Source organism: Chinchilla lanigera, unplaced genomic scaffold (assembly GCF_000276665.1).
Source record: "Chinchilla lanigera isolate Chin_1 unplaced genomic scaffold, ChiLan1.0 scaffold00061, whole genome shotgun sequence".
Lineage (NCBI taxonomy): Eukaryota > Metazoa > Chordata > Mammalia > Rodentia > Chinchillidae > Chinchilla > Chinchilla lanigera.
In genome coordinates, this window is record NW_004955462.1 from 10942868 (window position 1) to 10965887 (window position 23020).

Sequence of the window (23020 nt, forward strand, 5' to 3'; positions counted from 1 at the left end):
ATCTGAGTCTGCCACGATATATTTTTATTTATATTCATTTTATTTATATTCATTTTAATCACATTCACCATGGGGAGTTAGTACATGTGTGTTACACATCTTAATTCTTTTTCTTAATTTTTCTTGTTACTTCCTCTTCCCCCCTCTTTCCTCCCTCCCTCCATCAGGGCTGGGAGCGTAGCTCAGTGGAAGAGCCCCTGCCTTGGAGGCCTGAGGGTCCCGTTCATTACTTGTACTTATCACTCATTGTTCAGAATTAGGGTAAACAGCCGCCGCACTGCATCACGAGGTAGCCAGGAGAAGAGCTGGACATAGAAGGTGGTTTAGCTAACAAGACAGCTTTTTGCCATGGAGAGCTTTTTAACAAATGATATGAAATAAAACTTTAGGGGTGTGCTGTACTGGGGGTTCGCTTTAGTGTGAAATGACAGTTTGTTGATTCCCTTGTAGGTTCGAATGAAATCCATGTTTGCAATTGGCTTTTGTTTCACTGCCCTGATGGGAATGTTCAATTCCATGTGAGTATCCTGCTATGTGGTTTTGTCTAATAACTACTTTCCTGTCTCTCTCTTACACATACACATATATGTTTACATCTTCATAAACTTTCTCGTGATATTTTATTTTGCTATAATTTGCAACTTATAGAAAAGTTGCAAGAATAGATACATTTATCTATTATCAAAAATCAAAGTATTTTTCTCCATTTCTTCTCTCTCCCCCTCTCTCTCTAATTGATAGTTCTAGAGATTGAACACAAGGCCTTGTGTCCACTAGATAAGCACTCTACCACCGCACTTCGTCCCAGACCCTGTTTTCCCTCTCTATGTTATACATGCACTCATACAGCGATTATTTATGCATTTCTGTTAATCATTTGAGAATGTTATTTTCTTCTTTACCCATGGTTGCTTTAGTGTATATTTCCTAAGAGGAAACACATTTTTTAATATAACCTCAAAAGAGTTCTCAAAATCAAGAGGATTTAATTTTGATAGACTATAATTACAAAATAACTCCTTTTTGTTGTCTTTTTGAGACAGGGTCTTGCTTTGCACTTCAGGCTGGCCTTGAGCTCACATTATAGCCCAGGCTGGCCTGGAACTTGCAATGGTTCTCTTGCCTCAGCCTCCTGAGTGCTAGGATTACAGATGTGGGCCGCTGCTCCTGGCTCACAGTAACTCTTTTACCCTGTTAACATTGAGGATATTTTATTTACAAGGTAAAAGCTTAGGCACTCTGCAGTCTCTAAAAAATATTATGTTTCCTCTTTTTAAATTGCTTACCAGAATATTGTTTCAAACTGAAGGTAGTCATATAAAGATGTTTTGATTCTTAAAATAGAGTCTTAACACCTATAATCTTGTTTAATGGTGAGGTGGTCAGTTACTGTTGTCTATACTAGCATATAGCAGACCTGAGAAATTATGGAACTGCTTTTGACAGAAGTTAGGAAAACATTCAAAGATGACAGTGATTTATTACCTTTATAAAGCTCACCTGACCACTGCCACGTATGTTAGACTTTTCTTATTCTCTTTTTTCTTTCCCTTCTTTTTTCTCTTCCCCTACTATTGGCTTGTCTTTCCCTCTCCCTGTACCTCTTCCCCAAGTTTATCCTTCTTTCCCTACCTGTTAAGTACATACTTCGTGCCGGCATTGTGCCTAGTATCAGAATATAATAAATAAACTGCAACCCCAGTGCTTAGTAATATCAAATTTTATAGGAAGAAAAGGTAGATAAACAATTGAATGGGCCCATGGTGTTCTGATAAGAAATATGTGTGAGGTGTAGTGGGGAAGAAAGAAGGGAGTGGTTATTTTTATCTAGGTGAAGGATTTAGAGAGGATGTTCAAAATAGTTTTAGCCTGGTGAGGTGGTGCACGCCTGTAATCCCAGCACTCTAATCCCAGCACTTGGGTGCTGAGGCAGGAGGATCAGTTGACTTTGAAACCAGCCTTGGCTACAAAGTGAATTCAAGGCCAGCCTGAACTGCATAGTGAGACCTTATCTCAAAAAGACCAAAAAAAAAAGAAAAAGAAAAAAAGAAAAAAGGCTATGATTCTAACAATGATTAAAGGAAAATTTTATATTATAACTTTTTTTTGGTCTTTTTGAGACAAGGTCTCACCATGCAGTTCAGGCTGGTCTCGAACTCACTTCGTAGCTGAGGCTGGCTTCAAACTCAGTTATCTTCCTGCCTCAGCCTCCTGAGTGCTGGGGATTGCAGGTGTGTGCCACCACACCCATCTTCAGAATCATAGACCAGTTATAACTGGAAGAGACTTTTTGAAGATTAAATAATTTGTCCAAGGCAGCTGAAAATACCATGGTTTCTGTCTAATCCTGAACCAGTTCTCTTTTACTGTCATACTTTGTATCATTTTTTGGCTACAAATCACCATGAATAACTAGGCAAACCACATACTGAAAGGTGTTATAGTTAACTAATAGTCATCATTGGTACAACTCAAAGTAGTCAAACACTGATCTTACCTATGTCACGTTCTGGGCAGTACAGCACTGGTCCAATACTCTCTGTAGTTTTTCTATTTGCTGCTTAACTTCTACTTATTTTTTTTCCTCTTCTGATTTTCTTATGTTTCTATAGATAGTATTTTATGTCTGCACAGGTATTCTTACTGGCCTTGCCTTTATTTTGTAACCACTGCAACAGCTTTGAGTCCTGATTTACTTGAAGTTCAGAATTAGTTGTTCTTTAATTGTAGAGGTCAGTTCTAGTGAAATATCCTGGGTAAGGTGGAACTGAAACATTTAGTGAGTAGTAATTCTGCACCAATTTATGTTTCTTTTTTAATATTGTTTGTGACCATATTATGAAAACTAAACTCATCTTCCCTGGCATATAACACACTCACACTCATATATACTAAGTTCAAAAGAGTGCTTTATAAGAAGTGCAGCTGCTTTAAAATAAGTTTTCTCCCAATGGTGTATATTTTCCCTAACATTGATTTATTTTATACCTTTTTCCCACTCTCATTAGTAAAGTAATATATTCTCATTAGAAAAATTTCATTAATACATACATGTAAAAAAAAGAAATCACTGTGCCTTCAAGTGTAGTACATATCTAAGTTGTGTATTTTTTTGTATGTATACACATACTTAGATATTTGTACCTGAAAATTTTCAGCCATAATTGTTTTGTAACCTGCTATATTTACCTGTCTGTTTTCTGATTCAAAAGTTGCTTCTTGTGGGAGACCTGTACCACCCTTCCCAGGTCCCTTTCCCAGGTACCACTCTTGGGGAACCAGCCCACTCCTCCAGACTTTCCCACTCAGGCCTAGGCTCATAGAGACCTAGCCCTGTTACTCATTTGTTCCCCTGACCCAAGGGCAAACAAGGATGAATGACAGGGACACAATCTAGCATGGGGGGTGGTTTCCTCTGCCCTAGAGGCAAGAGCTCCAGGGCCACAGGTATGCTAAACTGGCTCAGTGTCTCTTTCATCCTGTTCACCCTCAGGTCAGGGGAGCAAACTAGTAGCAGGGGTAGGTCTCTACAAGCCACCTCTGGGCTGGGAAGGCTCAGAGGCGTGGGCTGGTTCTCTATGGGTGGCACCTGGGAAAGGGAACTGGGACCAGCAGTGCAAGCTGGTCTCTAACATTTGGCACCCAGACAGGGACCCTGAGACTGGGAAAAGTTCAGACTGGGGAACAGGGACTCCAGGACGTGGGAAAAAGCCTGGACAGGGGAAGCGCCACGTGAGCAGAAAGTGTAAGGAATAAGCAAGGCAGAGCCCTGCGCCTCTGGCTGTCTTCCTTTTATTCACTCAAACTCGATACAAGTAATTAAAGTAATACAAGGTTCATTTGCCTTCCAGTGTCCATTTAGTACAGGCTCAGCTTAAACTCAGCTCTATTGACTTTTTCCTTTGTGCTCACTCAGGAGGCCAGTTAAGCCTTAATCTTCCTCTGGTCTCTCACAGCTTTCTTATGAAACTATCGCTGATTCTTATTTTACTAGACTTAGATCAGTGTCTCCCTCTGATAGACTCTAAGTTCCTTGTATATTTAAGTGTAAAGTGTTCATGTCCTTCAGGTTCAGTACCTGTTCAGATGTATGAATAAAACATTTTGAAACACACACCCGTATTCCCTCTGTCCTGTACCTGTACTGTTCCAAAGCAGTTGATCCTATTTCAGACATGAATCAACATTTTAAAAATTAACCAGTTTCTAAAATGCCACTGTCTTTCAAGAAAGACAGTAGCAAACCAATCAAAAAACTAAATTCTCAAACTGAGAGTCCAAGACTGGTTGATAAAAATGTTTTCTGCTTACTCTTAGGTTATAGATTGTTTTAGTCCATGGTAGCTTAGAGAATTTTGTAGTATAATAAGCTAATCCTAGCAGTAAATATTGAAAGTGTGATGTTTTACTTTAACCCGTCAACAACACTGGGAAGAAAGTGCAAAATCATGCCTCCTAATGACAGATCAATAATAATTTAAATAGCCAGGCCTGGTGGTGCACACCCTATAATCCCAGCACTCAGGAGGCTGAGGCAGGAGAGTCATTGAAAATTTGAGACCAGCCAAGCTTACAAAGTAAGCTCAAAGCTAGCCTGAACTCCATAGTGAGACCCTGTCTCCAAAAGACAAAAAAAAAAAGAGATAATAATAACAATAATTTAAATTTCATGTTTTTATTAGTAAAGGTTTGTAATGCATAATAGTTACATTTATCTTGAGAAATTGGTACATATACTTATTTTTGGTTTTTGGTTTTTGTTTATGCATTTCAGGCTGGCCTTGAGCTCACTTTGTAGCCCAGGCTTGTCTCTCACATTTGCAGTGATCCTCCTGCCTCAGCCTCACGAGTGTGAGATTACCAGTGTGCACCACCATGCCAGCCTGTCCATATATTATTGCATAGTGATCATTTTTACTCCACTTCCCCCTTAAATTTAATTTTCACAGGCTATGATCTCTTTAATGATATGAAAAGATGTTGACAATAGATTTGAGAGGGTGAAGTCTTAGATTTTCAATCCTAAAATGTTGTGAAATATGACAATGAGTGAGTGTGGCTTATGTTCTTCGATATTTTTTAAAACTAGACTTTGATATATAGCTTTGATGTGACTCCATAGTTGGTTTAGTTACTACTATATGAAGCTATTCTATTTGATTAAAATCATGGAACCAGAAATTTTTTTTTTCTGAGATAGGGTCTCACCATGTAGTTCAGACTTGCCTCACACTGTGTGTAGCCAAGACTAGCCTCGAACTCTTGGCAGTCCCCTTGCCTTAGCCTCCCAAGTGCTGAGAGTACAAGCATGGGCCACCCACCATACCTGGCCGAAATTTCATGTTTTTCCCCATTTATATCAATAATTATAACCATTTTCCTTCCTACTTTCAAGTTTTCTTCTAACTTTCAACTTTCTGTGAGCGTCCTACATGAATATTTAGACTTCAACTATGTTTACACAGTTCAGAAACTATGCTATTTGTGTGAGAGGTGAAAGAAAGCTGCTTACTCTAAGCTCTCAAGTGGTTTACCTCTTTAGAATAGACATCAGTATAGGATGATTTAGTTATAAATTTATTATTTTTTCATATTTAGGAGTTAAACGTTATTTGTATACGATCCCTTACAGGATCCCTAAAAGACAAGTTGTAACAGTAATTATAACATGTAACATACAGGGGAGGGAGGACCAGCAGAGACCACCAAGCTTGTGTAAAGGCAATGTGCATGGAATATATTGTGCCTGGGTGCAGGAAGGCAAAGAGCATGATAAGACTGTCTTCCCCGAACAAAGAGAAAATGTCCCTTTTATAGGGGTGGAGAGAAGAAGGTAGGGGACATTAGCTGGGAAGACCCCAGTAAACATCTGTGGTTCAAAGTTCTCTGGCTGTCTTGCACCTCAGTGAGTAGAGTTCTTGAAGTGTCCAATGTAAATTCTAGACTGTCTACAGATGTCCCCTTGTCCCCAGATGTCCCAGGAATTACAAAATTCCTTGTCCTATCTTTTTTTTTGTCTTTTTGAGACAGGGTCTTGCTATGCAGTTCAGGCCGGCCTTGAGCTCACTTTGTAGCCCAGGCTGGTCTCAAACTCACAACCATCCTTCTGCCTTAGCCACCCAAGTGCTGAGATTATAGGCATGCGCCACCAAGCCTGACTTCCTTATCTTATCTTATCTCCTCCACAACATCCTGTGCTTGTTGATACAGCCTCGGTACTGACCTGAATTCCCTGCAGACAGTAGTACTTCTGCTGGCAAGCAGGCTCGGGGCTGGGAGAGTCAGGTCCGATTCAAACCTTACAGTAATGTCCTGGCCCAGCTATATTTTACTGTTTCTTGGACTACAGAGCTGCCTGTCTTGGTCCTTGGAGTGGCTTGTTATCTTTGTGTTAGCCTTGCTACTCACTGGAAACCTATTGTGTTCCCTGCCAAAGCGGCAGTCATCCCTGATGTTCACGTGTCTTTCAGCTGTCCTCAATTCTAGTCGCTGGGGATTGAAACCTTTTCCCTCTTCTTTTCTCTAGAGGTTCCATAGCCATCCTGTCCCAAATTGAATGTGAGACACTGAGTTACCGCTAACCGTACAACCTACTGTTCCTCCCAGTTTAGTGCAGTTATCCATTCATCTGCCCCTCCTGCCTCTCTCTCTTCTCTTTTCATCCATCCTAGTCCCAGCATTCTTTTTCTTTTTGCTTCCATAATTACCTCTTACCCTGGTATAATAGCTCCTAACTCATCAGGTATCTACTCCCTGTCTAACACTGTTAAATTGCTGGGCATGGTAGTGCACATCTATAGCACCTGGGAGGCTGAGGCAGGAGGAACGTTGTGAATTTGAAGCCAACCTGGACTAAATAGTGAGTTGAAGGCCAATCTAAGCTACATAGGGAGAGCCTGTCTAAACACACACACACACACACACAACAAAGCAACAATGACACAAAACCCCCGAAACATTGTTAACCATCCTCAAAGGCCTATTAGTCATTACTCAAACAGTATGTAATAACACCACATACTGTTTGAGTCATAACCATGTTTTGAATACTATACTGTGTCTTTTTACATGTTACCTTTGTATTGTTTATCTTCTGAGACAAGGATGATCATCTTTACTTACAGTTGAGGATGTGAGACTCCAAGTTGTGTAGTTTGGCCAGAGTCTTAAATCTGGTAATGAATAAGTGGAGATTTAATTCCTGTCTCTTGGACTCTAGAGTCCACACTTATTCTGCAACTCACTCAACTGATTTTAGTTAAAGCCCCTGACCCTGACTCCCTGTGACCGTACTTCGGTGTTTTTCGGTGTTTTGACTTCTCACTGCTTCTAACTGCTCCGTTCACTATTCCTGGGACACTTGTTCCCTTGAATTATAGAATAGATCACATCCCTCTAAAATAATCTCTTTCAAGTTTTGGTTAAAATTTTGTTTTATTTTATTTTATTTTATTTTATTTTTGTCTTTTTGAGACAAGGTTTTAGTATGCAGTTCAGGCTGGCCTTGAGCTCACTTTGTAGCCCCAGCTGGCCTCCAACTGTCAGTGATCCTCCTGTCTCAGCCTCCTAAGTGCTGGGATTCCAGGCATGTGCTACCCACGTCTAACTGGTTAAAATTTTAGTAAATGTGGGCCGGGGATATAGCTCAGTGGCGTAAGCGCCTGCCTGGCAAGCGCAAGGTCCAGAGTTCAATTCCCGGTACCAAAAAAAAAAAAAAATTTTTTTTAGTAAATTTGTCTGGAACGAAATAGATGAGCCTGGAGATTTTATGTTAACCTAAATAAGCCAAGAAGAAAAAGACAACTACCCACATGTTCTCATTCAGACATGGGTGCTAAGAAAATCCCTAATCTCTGGAGTAGAGCATGGAACAGTCATTACAGGAAGCTGGGCTGGAGGGGTGGGGATAAAGAAAGACTTGGTGATGAGCATAAATATACAGGTAGGTAAGAGGAGTGAGTTCCATCCTTATAGCACAGCACAGTGACTAGGTTATAATCTATTGTGTATTTCAAAATCTGGAAGAAGAAATCTTGAATGTTTCCAGCACAAAGTCTTAAGTGTTTGAAATAATGGGTATGTTAATAAGTATATTTTGATCATTATACATTATATACATGTTTTGAAATATTATTTTCACTGTATCCCATAGCATGTAGTTATGTATTAATTAAAAGCCCAGACTATTAGTCAGGTGGATGAAGAAACATTTTCTGTGCTTGCACCAACACCCAGTGCAATGCATGAGGCAAGAGAATTCATTCCCGAAATCTGTAAAGATGATCAAGAGCAGCAATTGGAATTTGGAGCTGTTTATACTGCCACAATAACTGAAATCAGAGACACTGGAGTAATGGTAAAACTGTACCCAAATATGACTGCAGTTTTACTTCATAACACACAAATTGATCAATGAAAGATTAAACATCCCAGTGCCCTAGGATTAGAAGTTGGCCAAGAAATTCAGGTGAAATACTTGGGACCGGATCCGGCTGATAGAAGAATGAGGCTTTCTCATAAAGTGCTTCAGTCTCCAGCTACATCTGTGGTCAAAACTCTAAGTAACAGAAACAGTATCATAATGGGAGAACCTATTTCACAATAATCATCTAATTCTTCCTAGTGATTAAAAAAAAAAAGAATTCTAGGGTGATGTCCTGTAGAGCAAAATTTTAGTAATATCTTCTAAAATGGAGAATTATATATAGTATAAATATATTCAAATTATTTGTATCTGAGTACTCATTTACATGTCATTTTTAAATTGCAAGAATAATCTATTTTTGCTTATTTTTATTTACATTATGAATCAATAAATATTTATTAAAAGTAAACCATTTATACATCTTAAAAAAATAAAAAAGCCCAGGCTGGCTTAAAACTTGTAAAATTACCAACGTGTAAATTAGTTTAGAGGTATTAGACATCCTTATAACTTTTAATATTTCCATATAGCAGCATGGTATTTCTGCTAAGTCTATTTTATCTACTATTTGTAGTTTCTTTCCAAGTGAGTCTTGCATGTATCTCATATTTTCTATCTTTTTACTGTAACATAGAAGTATATTTTGTGATTTCATTTTCTAAATAGGTATCTTGCTGAACTTTTCATTGTCTGAACTTTTGGTTGTCTGGTTTTCTAGGTATGCAAACATGATAATTGTTTTATCCTTCTAAATTCCTCTGTCCCTCTCTCCATTTGCCCTTTCCTTTCCCTTTCCTCCCCTCTGTAGTTCTAATTTGCATTGGATTAGAATATCTAGAAGAGGATTAACTAGTGATGAAATTCCAAAGATATTTCAGTAAAGATGGGAACATAGTGCAGAGAATACTCTATCATTACTGTGATACTTAGGAAATTTTTAGAGAACTAAAAAGCTGTATGAAAATAAATTTGGGGACAAAATTACCTTCCTCACCAGCAGACACTCTTTAACTATCAAGGGCCGTATTTTTTCCCTTTTGGGAGGAGGGGCAGGAGTTCTGAAGATTGACCCTGTGTGTACCCTACCACTGAACTGCATTCCCAGTCCTTTCTTGAGATAGGGTCTGGCTAAATTGCCCAGGCTGGCTTAAAACTTGATTTCCTCCTGCCTTAGCTTCCCTACTAACTGGAATTACGCACCCTGTTGCAAGTAGCATTTCTTAAAAACATGTGTCATGCTGAATACTTAACAGAATTATATAATATATACTCAGCGTGTATTTGGTAGTTGTTAGGCCATAGATCAAATATCTGATTATGTAGGTACATGGTAAAATATTAGATGCTTTTTCTTCTTTTTTATAGTGGAGGTTTTCCAAATAATAGAGGTCAAAGAAGCCAAATAGAGAAGCTGGGTGTGGTGGTGCATACCTGTAATACCAGCACTTGGGAGGCTGAGGCAAAAAGATTGCCCAGAGTTCAAGGCCAACCTAGGCTACATAGCGAGTTCAAGACCAGCCTGAACTGCATAGTGACAACCTGTCTCAAAAAAAAAGTAGTCAAATAGAGCTATGTTTAGGAGAAAAGTGGTATGAAAACTTCATCATAGTTAGACCTTTGAAAGGCTACTGTTGGCGTACAGGAAGGTTATTACTTGTTCTTAATTATATTATTTTCTTTTTGTCAACTTTCTTACTCAGAATCCAGATGAACAATAGTTTTTTATTTTGATTTTCCAAGTTCATGTAATATTTATTTTATTACATACTAATGCAGTATGTATATTTTTGTTCTGGTTTTTGTGCCCTGTACATTGTTTTAAAAATATATTTGATTATCAGCAGCTAGAAAATAAAGTTTTGTTTTGTTTTGTTTTTGCCTTTTTGAGACAGGGTCTCGCTATGCAGTTCAGGATGGCCTTGAGCTCACTTTGTAGCCCAGGCTGGTCTCAAACTCACAATGATCCTCCTGCCTCAGCTTTCTGAGTGCTGGAATTTTTTTTTTTTTTTTTTGTCTTTTTGAGACAGGTTCTTGCTCTGCAGTTCAGGCCGGCCTTGAGCTCACTTTGTAGCCCAGGCTGGTCTTGAACTCACAAGGATCCTCCTGCCTCAGCCTCCCAAGTGCTGGGATTACACGCATGCGCCACCACGCCCAGCTCTTGAGTGCTGGAATTATAGGTGTGGGCCACCATGCCTGGCTAGAAAATAAAATTTATGTCTCTTATTAGCTGGCATATAAAATTAAAAGTACAATATGTACTTCGATTATATTGAATCAAAGCTATTCCATCATTTTTTTTTTCTTCCCAGTACTAGGAATTGGACCCAGGACCTTTGGATTGAACTACATCCCCTACCCCTTTTTATTCTCTACTTTGGGACACTAAGTTGCCTAGGCTGGGCTAGAACTTTTGATCCTCCTGCCTCAGGCTAGAGGAGTGCTGGGATTATAGGCATATGCTGCCACACCCAGCCAGAGCTATTCAATCTTTAATATAGTTTCTCTGAGTTTAACTTGGATAATTTCTTTATTGTGGATTAGGCTGTATAATCACTTAGTTTTCCCCTTTTAGTCTTAAAATTCATTGGCAGGTGGCAAATGCCTGAAGGAAAAGACCTAAAGTTAGGCAAAGCAGGAAGGACTTGAGCTCTTAGGTTGCTAGAGAAGCAGTAGAAGGTACTGTGCTAGATAACAGCTGTTTATTTCTGGTTTTCCTCTCTTCCTGAGTCATTTCTGTAAAGCTGAACCAATAGAATTTTAGAATTAGAAGAGATATTGACGGCCATTTAACATATATCCTTTCCCCCAATTACAGAAGTTCCCTCAGTTTTTAGGAAATAATTTCCCACGCTTTAATTATTTCCAACAATGAGGAGCTTGGTGGGTTTTTTTTTTTCTTTTTGAGACAGGATCTTTCTATGCAGTTCAGTCTGGCCTTGAGCTCACCTTTGTAGCCCAGGCTGGTCCCGAGGATCCTCCTTCCTCAGCCTCCCAAGTGTTGGGATTACAGGCGTGCGCCACCATGCCCGGCTATGGTTTTTGAAATAATACATACTTTTATTGAGTAATTTTTTTTTTTACAAGAGCACAAATCCACTTTTATTTTCCATCAATTTAAATCCTTGAGGGGTACAGCATCGTATGGATTCGGTGTCCAATGCCCTTAGCAGGAAGTTTGCTTTGGAACTTGGCACGAACCATGCTGCTGTTTCCATGGGCCCACGTTACCTTTCCCCAGGTCCTTCTGGTTTTGTTTGGTTTGCCACCTAGAGTCACTGTGTTGTTTTTCACTTGGTACACATAAGCACATCTCTTGCCCAAGGAGAATTCAGTTTCATGACAGGCATAAACACCTTCACTTTTAAGAAGAGCTCTGTGTTCCTTTTGGTTCCAGAGACCCCACTTATTGCCAGCAAAAATGGCCTTGCACCAGTCTTCAGACATATTTGCCTTTTCGAAGTCCTGTTCCCAGCAGGCTTCCCCAGGCTCCAAGATGGTGGAAAAAGAAGCTTAAGTAATTTTTATGGCTTGAAAATAATTTCTTTTACTGAACCAAAATATACCTCCTTATACTCCTACTTATCAGTAGAGATCTTGGCTCTGGATTCCCAGGGAGTCAGTGTACATAAGGACATAATAATTTACCCATTGTAAATCATCTCTGTTTGTACCTTTTTGCTTCTCTCCCCCAGCTCTTTTCTTTATTAGGTTACATACCAATTTATTTACTGGTTCCTTATGCAATGTTCTAGTCCTTGGGAAAAATTAATTAAAAGTAGGAATTCTTGGAGCTGGATGTGCTGGTGCATGCCTTTCATCCCAGCCGCCCAGGAGGCTGAAGTAGAAGGATTGCAAGTTCAAGGCCAATTTGAGGAACTTTGCAAGACCCTGTATCAAGCAAAAAACAGCAGTGGTAGAGCGTTCCTGGGTTCAATCCCCGGTACTACACAGAAAGGAAGAAGAGATGGTAAGGGAAGGAAAGAATTCTCGGAAGTTTGTTTCATGTTTGCTGCTGGTTTACTAGCTCATGCAGTGTATTTTCAGCTTCACATAACTCAGTAACTTAAAGGAATAACAGGTTTTCTTTTGATTGTTCCAAGTTGAAAATAACAAAGAATAAAATGCTAAGATGAATATGTTGGTTGTGCAGGTTAGTGGGATAAACATCTTTGACTCTGTCTGTTCCATCCCTTCATCTCACAGTCTGACTACAGAAGGATAATCACAGCAGCAGACCTAGAACAACACACTACCAGAAAATGAAGGATAATTGCACTTCATACTTCTTGTGAGGAAAATAGAGTATCTCCTGGAAAAGTTATGATTTTGTTTTGTTTTTGTGAGGTTAGTAGAAAAGAATGACAGTGATTACTTCAAGTAGCTCTTTACATATTTTCGTCAAATACAAGTAAAATATGGCTCATACAAGTAAAATGTAGCTCATGACTGAGCCCTTTCTCTGTGTAGCACATAGCAGAACAGCAGTAGGAAGTATAGTATTGAGTGGATCATATGTAAGATACCAAATTCAGTCTATTTTATATTCCTTGGATTCAGTTGTACAAGCCTTTTGGAACCACATAACAGCTGATTTGAATATTTAGGGTTTTTTTTTTCCCCCCTGAAGAAAATGATGCATTACTGCCTTTTTTCCCATGGAACATTTCAACTATCCATTGTTTTTCCAAGAGGCAGTGTTTTAGCCACATTGATAGGGTTATTGAGGGTAATTTGTTTAATGCTGTCATATTTTTGTTTAGTATCATAATTTAAGTATCACTATCCTTCATCACGTTTTTATTTTTAATGAAGTTTATGTTTTTTCATTTCAGTTTATTAGTAAACATTTACCTTCTTCTGGAGAGTTGATACATGTACATCATACATCTCATTTCTTTTTCACTCCCTTTTCCTTACCTTGCTCCTCTGTCCGCACATCTCTTGATCTCTGCCCTTCTTTGATTTTTCTTTCTTTTTTGGGGTGCATGTGGGCAGTGCATAATGTTCATACTCCTTGAGTGGAGAGGTGTATGTACAGGAGGCATCCCTGCTCTTTCATCGCTTATCCTTTCCCTTCCTCCTCCCTCCTTCCATCTCTTCGTCCGCTTCCCCTTTAAGAACAGTCTGTCTCCCTGCTTCCTATTACCTGTGTTTTATTTTGCTCCTTATTTGTAGTCCGGGTTTCTTGTGTAAGAGAAACCATGTGATATTCAAGCTTGTTGGTCTTGAGTGCATTCATTTTCCTCAGTGGCTCAAGTTTATCTTCCTTTGTAGCAGAGTAGTGCTCCACTGCAAGTACCACATTTTCTTTACCCATACATCTGTTGATGGACATATAGGCCACTTCCAAGATTCATCTTTCATGCCTTGTGCTACTTCCTCTACATGGGCATGTATGTAACATAGTATGATATCTTTAGGGAAGACACCTCGAAGGAGAATAGCTGGGTCCAACGGAATTTCTATTTTTAGTTTTTTGAGGACTCTCCATACTGATTCCATAGTAGTTGTACTTATATTCCCATCAACAGTGAGGGGTCCCACACCCCTCTCCATCCCCCAGCATTTGTAATTGAGTGCTTTTTGAAGTGAGGTGGAATCTCAGTGTTGTTTTAATTTGCATTTCTCTAATGACCAGCGATATTAAGCATTTTTTCATGTATTTATTGGCCATTTGTACTTCTTTAATCACATTAATTTTTGTAACATTTATTATTGCCTAGTTATGCAACTTATTCATAGAAAACATAAAAGGGGACCATATCTCTAACATTTTCCTATAAACAATAAATACATATTTTTTCTAGCTCTTTATTCAAAGCTTTTCTATTTTAGAGATGTTTTTCTAATTTAGAAAAAAATGGAAGGAATTATTTTCAAATCCTAGAAAAGCTATTAAGCAAATTATTTCAGACTCATATGTAATTTAGTGATCTGCTGCTTTTCATTTACAACTATATCTTCCATAAGTTGCTGCTCACTGACTGGAATTCTGTTTAATGTGTGTGTTGGAGCTCTTTGGTCCTCGGTAAGGAAAGTTCTTAAAATCTTGGTGTTATGGTTGTGGACAGTGGCTCTCAGAATATGACTTAGGTTTTCCTAGAGGTCTCTAAGACCCTTTCGTAAAGGTCCTTGAAAGATGAATTGTTTTTACAATGGTTCCGAAATGTTACTTGCCTTTCGAACCCTCATTCTCATGAATGTACAGTGGAGTTTTCTAGAGGCTTCATGGTGTGTTCTGGCGCAACAGTCTGAAGCCTCAGAGAGTGCAAATACAACTGGTTTCCGTTAAGCCTGACATTAAGAGCTTGCAAGAATAAAACAGTGTCAGTCTTCCCACTAAGTTGTTTTTGTTTTAGAATATACTTTCCAAAAAGTTACTGATTCATAAAAGTACTTATGTTAGCATACAAATGAATTTCTTTCTGTTTTTTAAATGAGTTAATAAATATCTTAACATTTCTCAGTTCTAATTTCTAATATAGAAAATATGAATACCTGTAACCTACACAAAACAAAAGCTTTGTAGGACCCCTTGTCATTTGTTGGTATGTAAAGAAGTCTATGTACCACAGGAATCGAGAACCACTAGATTAGAAAGAGATGGATAGGATTACTCTAGATGCTTTCTCATATCACTTTACGTGAGCTGCAGGTTCATTTTTAGTAGTCAGCCTTCCTTTGTTCTAAGAGATCAAGAGATTAAAAGTTCTATTTCCATCCCAGATTCTTCCCTCAAAGAAGCTTGTCAGTTTTCAAAAAATAACAATTATTTGTGTTTTTCTTTTTAGATTTGACGGTAGAGTGGTGGCGAAGCTTCCATTCAGCCCTCTTTCTTACATCCAAGGACTGTCTCATCGAAACCTGCTGGGAGACGACACCACAGACTGCTCCTTCATCTTCCTCTATATTCTCTGCACTATGTCAATCAGACAAGTGAGTAGCCTTATCCACTGTTCAATATGTATATCTTTCCTTACTTAGCTTTTACTTCTGTAATGCCAGAAATGCTTATCTGTTGCTATTGAGATCTGTTGCTTATTGTAGAATTCTAGTGCATCATCCTAAAGCTATGTTAAATACATTTAAATGTAGATTACTAATCCCTAAGGACAGAAATCGTGATAAAACCAAACACAGTGACTTCTACACCCCATCCTTAAGAGCTACAAAAGTAAGGATCGAGTTTGTTTTCTTTCTTTTTTTTTTTTTTGTCTTTTTGAGACAAGAGTTTAGCATGCAGTTCAGGCTGGCCTTGAACGCATTTTGTAGCCCAGGTTGGTCTTGAACTCCAAGGATCCTCCTGCCTCAGCCTTGTTTTTCCATTATGATTTCTTTATCCCACACCAGTGCCTTTTGGGAGTTCAGGAGCACCAGTAACAGGGTGATTTATGTTAATCACAGCTGAGATAAAGTCTGGGTTGTATTGTTTACCTGGCCATCTGGCTGAATGAACACTCATCGTGAAGAACAGTGACAGCAAGGAGGAAAGTGTGATGGTTCTGAGTTCAGAAAAGCGACCCAACATTGGATAAGTGGGGAGAGGTTTACAGCGTAAGGTAGCTTTGGAGATGAGACTTTAAAAGTGAAAGGGATGGTTAAAGTCTGTGGCTCAAGGAGGGTGCATTATTCAGTTTCTAAACAGCCCCATCCAGCAAGCGTTAGAATGGAGAAGTTTGTGCTTGCACCAAATGGGACATGATTCTCTCAATATTTATTCTTCCAGAGTTGTCTTCTTTCCCCTTCGGGATACTGTCTGTGGCAATGGATTTGTGCTTAGTCTGCCATGTGAGAAGCAGTAAGAAGTAAGATGATAGTCTGTGGTTCAGAAAGATAGTGTTGCTGTGTATTTTTCTCCACACGTCTCTCATCACATCCCCGGGAATGCATCGTGCTGGACATTGCGCTGGCTTAACAATCCCCATGATACACTTATCTAGATGTTCTTTTGGCTCGTTTCTTTCTTCTCTCCAGATGCCGCCCCTTCTTGCCTGTTAAATGCAGTCAGGCCTCAAGGCTTCTTGGAATCATTTTGTGACACTGAAGCACAGATAGAGGAGGAGGTGACTCAGTGCAGAAACATCCGGAGACTTACAATAACCAAGCCAAAGACAGGACACTGTGACAGCGGCGAGAGGGGTAAAAAGGAAGGACAAACTGAGAAATACACTGAGGGTAACACCGGCAGAACTCAGTGACCGATTTAATTGAGGGAAGAGGGAGAAAAGAAGATGACTTGTAGGTTTCTGGCTTGGTGACCAAGGGCAGCTTGACCCAGAGGCTGGGGGAAGAAAGGAGAGGAAGTTGGTTAGAAGACTGCCGAGTTTGAAGCAATTTGAGCATTACCTGGGAGTCTCCACCAGGAAGTTGCGCTCTGGGGGTTTTTTATCTTTGGTTTATTACTTCCTTATGTTTAGTGATTAGCTCCTTTGACCTTCACATCCAGCTATTTCCTTTGTGTGTTTTGCCTCAACGGAAATGGAAATCAGTTTGCCATCTTCCAAAAGAGGCATTACCTTCGTCCAAAGTAATGATGGAATTCAAGAGTAAAAAGGGCGCCAAAGGCCCTCAGTTACCACCAATAAATAAGTAGCTAGACAGACAGATATACATAAATTTAACTCCTAAAATTAAGTGGCTTCCCCACTCCCTTTCCTGGTTCCAGTATGAGTCAGTAATGGACTGAGCAAACGATGAGCTCCTCTCTCTAAAGTACTCTAAAGCCCAAGCAAATTTAGCTGGTAAACAGCTAAGGGAAAACTTATCTATTGTCAGTTATTAATTTAGGTAGCGATAAAGGCAATAAATAGAATTCCGTCCACTTCTTTTTATTTATTTATGTTTCTCAGTTTTTTGAGACAGGATCTCACTTTGTAGTTCAGGCTGGCCTTGATCCTCCTGCCTCAGTGCTGGGATTACAGGTGTGTGCCACCATGCCTGGTGAATTCTCTCTTCTTTGAAAATAAAGGAACAGTAGTTTTGAGGAAAAGTGGAAAAAAAACCTCATCTTTTTTTTTTTTTCTGTTACATTTTAGTATGTAACTTTTAGTATGATTATAATCTAGAAAAGTGCAGTGAGAGTTTTGTCAGTGTCTTCAGCGGGTCTATGAGCTCAGCACAGTGATAACAGTAAATCTCATATGCTGGCTTTCCTAAGAAGGGCAAAGGGTTTTGTGTAATGTAGAAAGGTTAAACTCACAGAAGCAGCAAGTAGAGTGGTGATGGCCGGAGGCCAGGACAGTGGGGAATTGTTGGTCACGGGGTACAGAGTTTCAGGTGTACAGGGTAAGCAGTTTCTGGAGACCTAATGTGCAGCCTGGAGACTGTAGTTACAATTCTGTACTCCCCCCCCACCGCCACCCGTACCAGGAATCCAACTTACGACCTTGAGCTTGCCAGGCAGGTGCTTTGCCACTGAGCTAAATCCCCAGCCCCTATAATTCCGTATTATAAACTCAAAATTTGCTAAAAAGAATAGATCGTGAATGTTCTCTAGAGAAATGGCAAATGTGTGAGGTGACGGATATGTTAACTAGCTTGACGGTGGCGATTATTCCACAATGTGTGCGTATAAGGAATGATCAGAAATACAGTGAATGCTTAGATTTAAAATATGTATTACCATAAAAGATACATTTTCATTAATCCACCTCAAAATCTTTCCCCTTTTTTGAACATACTTATCCCATCAATCCTGCCACTTTCTGGAGCAGCGCTGAAAGTCTTCTTTTCGGAGTTCTGGAAGTCCTCTTTAGTTGCACTGTGGTGGCTGCCTCAATGACCTGAATAGATTCGAAAGTTTTAGCTTCCGTGGTCATCTTGACTTTGGGGAACAGCCAGAAGCAGCATGGGGCTAGTTCTGGTGAGAAGGTGCATGAGGACACGTAGCCACGATTTTACAGACCTGCTCCTTGTTGGGTGGCCCTCAGCAGCAGCATTTACTGTAGTTTTTACCCTGTCTTGTAAAACCACAAGAGAAGACTTCCAGAACTGCTCCAGAAAGTGGCAAGAGTGATGGGATGCGTATGTTCAAAGCAAGGGGGAGGATTTTAAGGGAGATAAACAACAGTGTGTTTTTTCTGTGACAGTTTTTTAAAACATTAAACATTCACTATGTATTTCAGTCACACTCGTATATCAAAACTTTTTGACTGGGGATGTAGCTTGGTGATGGAGCACTTGCGTATCATGTGGAAGGCCTTGGGTTCAGTCCCTAGCACTGCAAAACAAAAATAAGCCGGAAATACTCTGCACACTTTTTTTTTGAGACAGGGTCTCACTTTGTAGTGCAGGCTTGCCTTGAACTCACTGTGTAGTCCAGGCTGGCCTCAAACTCGTGGTGATCCTCCTGCCTTGGCTTCTTCCCAAGTGCTGCAATTACAGGCATATCTACCATGCCCAGCTATACACTTTAAATATGTACAACTTTAATTTGGCAATTATACCACAATAAAGCTGAGCAAAAATAAAATTTAAAAAGAGAATTTTGATATATCACTAGGATATAAAAATCTTGTTTCAATTATGTTAGTGTCAGCATTTTTCTTTTCTGGTATGGAGGGTCAAACCCAGAGGCACTCTTCCACTGAGCTGCATCTCCAGCTCTTTTTATTTTGAGACAGAGTCTCATGGAGTTGTACTATCTGGCCTTGAACTCAAAATCATCCTGCCTCCGCCTCCTTAGTAGCTGGAATTACCGCCACATGTGCCACCAAACCCAACTGGGTTACCATATCTTGAAGTCAGCAATATGGCAGACTATACGCCTTCCATCTCCTATACCTTTCATGTAACATTATAAGGCTTGGGGTTTAATTTACTCAGCCCAGTTATCTTAGTCTGCTTTGTGCAGCTATAACAAAATACCTAAAATGAGGTCTGCGAAGGCAAAGATCAAAGAGGAAGCATCTAGTGAGAACCTTTGTGCTGTGTCATCATGGTGGAAGAAAGAGGTAAAGAGAGAGAAAGAAGATGTGGGGAGGAAGAGGGAAAGGGAAGGGGCTGGGGATTTAGCTCAGTGGCAAAAGCGCCTGCCTGGCAAGTGCAAGGTCGTGAGTTCAGTTCCCGGTACTGGAGAAAAACCAAAAAAAAAAAAAAAAAAAGAGGGAAGGGGAAGATGAGAGGCTGGTCTCCCCTGTTTATAACGAACATACTTCTACAGCCTCTAACCCACTCCCACGAGGGTGGCATTAATCATTTACTCCCACGTCCAGGCCTAATAACTTCCTCTGGGCTCACCTCCCAACAGTGTTACTGCTGGGGATCAGGTTTCTAACACTTGACTTTTGGGGGAAGCAGTGTTCATCCACAAACAGAGCATCTTTATTAATAGTTTTAGACTTCGAACCTTTTAGATATATATACATATATTTTTTTTTTAAGTTTTTTTTAAAGGAAAAGAAACAAATTCCAAACCAATATGATAGGAGGGTAACAATAGTTAATACATGGCACATTGTTACCTTTAAATTAGTTACCCAGAGTACCAGATAATCAGCATTTAACTGTCCAAACAATATTAGCACAGACCTACCTTTTCAATGAGCTGAGAGAAATTAGTAGTGTAACTGTCTCATCTATCTTTTATGTATATACCAGTTTCTCTTTCCTTTTGAAGTTTCTTCCCATTTTATAATGTCTGTTGTACATTTTGGATCACATTTACTCTTCCAGCTTCTCATGCTAGGGAGACAATATGTTGTTTACACATTTATATCTGGTTCATTTCACTTATGAGTATGGACTCAAGTTGCATCCATTTACCTATGAAAGTCTCCAGTTTATCCTTCTTTATGGCTAGGTGATACTCCATTATATAAAAAGACCACATCTTTTTTATCTATTCCTTGATGATGGGCATTTGGGTTGTTTCCAAGATCTGGCTATTACAAATTGTGCTGCTATACATGGGTGTACATATATCACTGTGGTATGATGTTTTTAATTCTTTTGGGAAGATATCCAGAAGGGCAATAGTTGGGTCAAATGGGACCTCCAATACCAGTTTTTTGAGGAATCTCCACACTGATTTCCACAGTGGTTGCACCAGTCTACACTTCCATAAATAGTGGAAAAGAGTTCTTTTTTCCCCACAGCCCCTCCAGCATTTGTTATTGGTTGATTTCTTTTTTTTGTTTTTGTTTTTGTTTTTTTGAGACAGGGTCTCGCTATGCAGTTCAGGCTGGCCTTGAGCTCACTTTGTAGCCCAGGCTGGTCTCGAACTTGCAACGATCCTCCTGCCTCAGCCCCCTGAGTGCTGGGATTACAGGCATGCGCCACCACATCTGGCTATTGGTTGATCTCTTGATGATAGCCATTCTTTCCAGGGTGAGGTAGAATTTCAGTGTTGTTTTAATTGGTGTCTCTCAAACGACCAGTGACATTGGACATTTTTTTCATATCTTTATTTGCTGTTTGTATTTCTTCATGTGAGAAGTGTGTACTCATTTCAGATGCCCATTTTCAGATTGGGTCTTTAAATTTAGGTCTGATTTTTTTTTTTTTTTTGAGTTCTTTTTATGTTCTCAATAGTAAACCTTTGTCTGAGGAACGTCTGGCAAACATTTTTTTTCCACATTATGGGTTGTCTCTTCCCTCTGTTGGTGGTTTCTCTTGCTGTTCAAAAGCTTTTTAATAGGATGAGATCCTAGATGTTGATTCTCTGTTTTTTCTTCTTTTGCCTTTTTTGAGACAGGGTTTCAACTGTCTCAAACTATGTAGTGTACATTACATATACATTAACTATTTAGTGTAGGCTGGCATTGAACTTACTTTGTAGCCCAGGTGGGCCTTGGACTCACAGTGATCCTTCTGCCTCAGCCTCCCAAGTGCTGGGATTGCAGGCATGGGCCACCACGCCAGTCCCAGTTGTTGATTCTTTGTGATAGTTCTTGTGCAATTAGGGTTTTATTCATCAAGTCTTTGCTTACACTGTCTTCAGGATTTTTACCTATTCTGCTTTCCAGCAGATTTAATGTTTCTGTCTTAATATTTAGATCTTCTATCCATTTTGAATTTAGTTTAGTGTGTGGTGAAAGATATGGGTCTGCTTTTAATCTTTGACATGTACAGAGCCAGTTTTTCCAGCACCATAAATTAAAGAGGCTATCTTTCTTCCGATGTATGTTTTTGGCCCCTTTGTCAAAGATAAGGTGGTTGAACATGTCTGGAGTTGTTTCTGCATCTTCTAGTCTGTTCCACTGATGTTTGGGTCTGTTTTGTTTTTGTTTTTGTTTTTGTTTTTGTTTTTCTAGTACCACACTGTTTTTATAACAGTAGCTTTGCAGTATAATTTCAAGTCAGGTATTGTGATGCCCCTTGCCTTTACTTCGTTGCCCAGAATTGCCTTTGTTATTCTAGCTCTTTTCTGAACCATTTAGATATTACAAGTTGTTATGGTTGATACATCATGTCAACTTGAGGAGTCTAGAAACTTAACTAACTCAGCAGTTCTACATCTTGAGATGAAAATGACATTCCCTTACTGCCCTAGGATGCTGTTCATTGTGTCAACTTGAGAAGTTTAAAAGTTCAGCTAAGTGATTTAGCAGGGGGCCAGGGTCCTTACTTTGTGAACATCCTCCGCTTAGGAAGAGGAGGGCAGGGAGATGGTGTAGGCATGGGTGGATATCTGATATACAGTATAAGGAGGGAAAAAGAGGCTTGCTTTCCCCCCATTTGGGGGCTTTTGCTGTCTTCTGCCACTTTGAAGTGTTGCCCCTGTGCCACACCACCCTGCCTTGGAGCCAGCTGATTAGGGACTGAAACTTCCACAAACTGTGAGCTAAATAAAGCTTCCTTAATTTTGGTTGTCAGGTATTTTGTCCCAGCAACAAGGGAAAAGTAATCAAGACATAAGTGTTCCTGAAAATGATAGCTAACTCCTAATTCAGAAGAACAGGTTATTCAGGCATCACCTTAGTCTGACCTCTTTGTGAATTGTTTCAATGCCTGCAGTTCAAGGTGTTGAAGATTGATTTCCTGTCATTGCTGATTCATTTGTACTGTGCCAGGAATTTTTCTCTAATACTGAAGTGGATGGGTGAAGAGCAGTTGTCTCTACTCTGTGGAACTAGTCTAGGTGGAGAACAGACCTGTAACTAATTGTAGTGTGGTTGATGCCTCTGTGTGTGTGTCTGTGTCTGTGTGTGTGTGCATTCAGAATTCCATGAGATGAAAAAAACATTCCATAGAAGCATAATGGCCACAGGGATTAATTCTGTGAAACTAAAATTTTATTCCAGAGGACCATTTGACTTGTGGTTTTGTTTGTTTGTAGAACCGGGGCTTGAACCCAGGACCTTTCTACTGAGCTACATCCCTAGCCCATTTTTTTATGTTTTATTTTGAGACAGGGTCTCATTGAGTCACTGAGTTGGCCCAGGTTGGGCTTGCATTTGGGTTCTTCCTGTCTGAGCCTTCCAGAGTGCTGGGGTTATAGCTGTGCACAACCACGTTTTCTGAGTTTTTTCCTTAAGGTTGGATAGGAGCTTTCCAGGAGAAAGCAACATGAGTGAAATTGTGGGGACATGAAAGTGTGTAGGGAAATTGTTAGTGTGGTGTGACATGAAGTGAAACATTGCTGAGAAATACTGC

At 39.6% G+C, this 23020-nt stretch overlaps 1 protein-coding gene, 1 long non-coding RNA gene and 1 pseudogene across 2 annotated transcripts in view; 1 reads left to right on the plus strand and 2 right to left on the minus strand.

Annotated features, from left to right (window-relative positions):
- The window catches only part of Tmco1 (transmembrane and coiled-coil domains 1), a 48432-nt gene that overhangs the window by 17485 nt on the left and 7927 nt on the right, over positions 1-23020 (plus strand). Inside the window, exons 5-6 of the mRNA XM_005398244.2 lie at positions 451-518; positions 15217-15361. Coding sequence (XP_005398301.1) covers positions 451-518; positions 15217-15361 — 213 coding nt within the window. The remainder of the gene's footprint in view (positions 1-450; positions 519-15216; positions 15362-23020) is intronic.
- Positions 11540-11869, minus strand: LOC102003632 (annotated as a pseudogene).
- The window catches only part of LOC102003099, a 35084-nt gene continuing 28466 nt past the window's right edge, over positions 16403-23020 (minus strand). Inside the window, exon 3 of the long non-coding RNA XR_263126.2 lies at positions 16403-16706. This is a non-coding gene — a long non-coding RNA (uncharacterized LOC102003099). The remainder of the gene's footprint in view (positions 16707-23020) is intronic.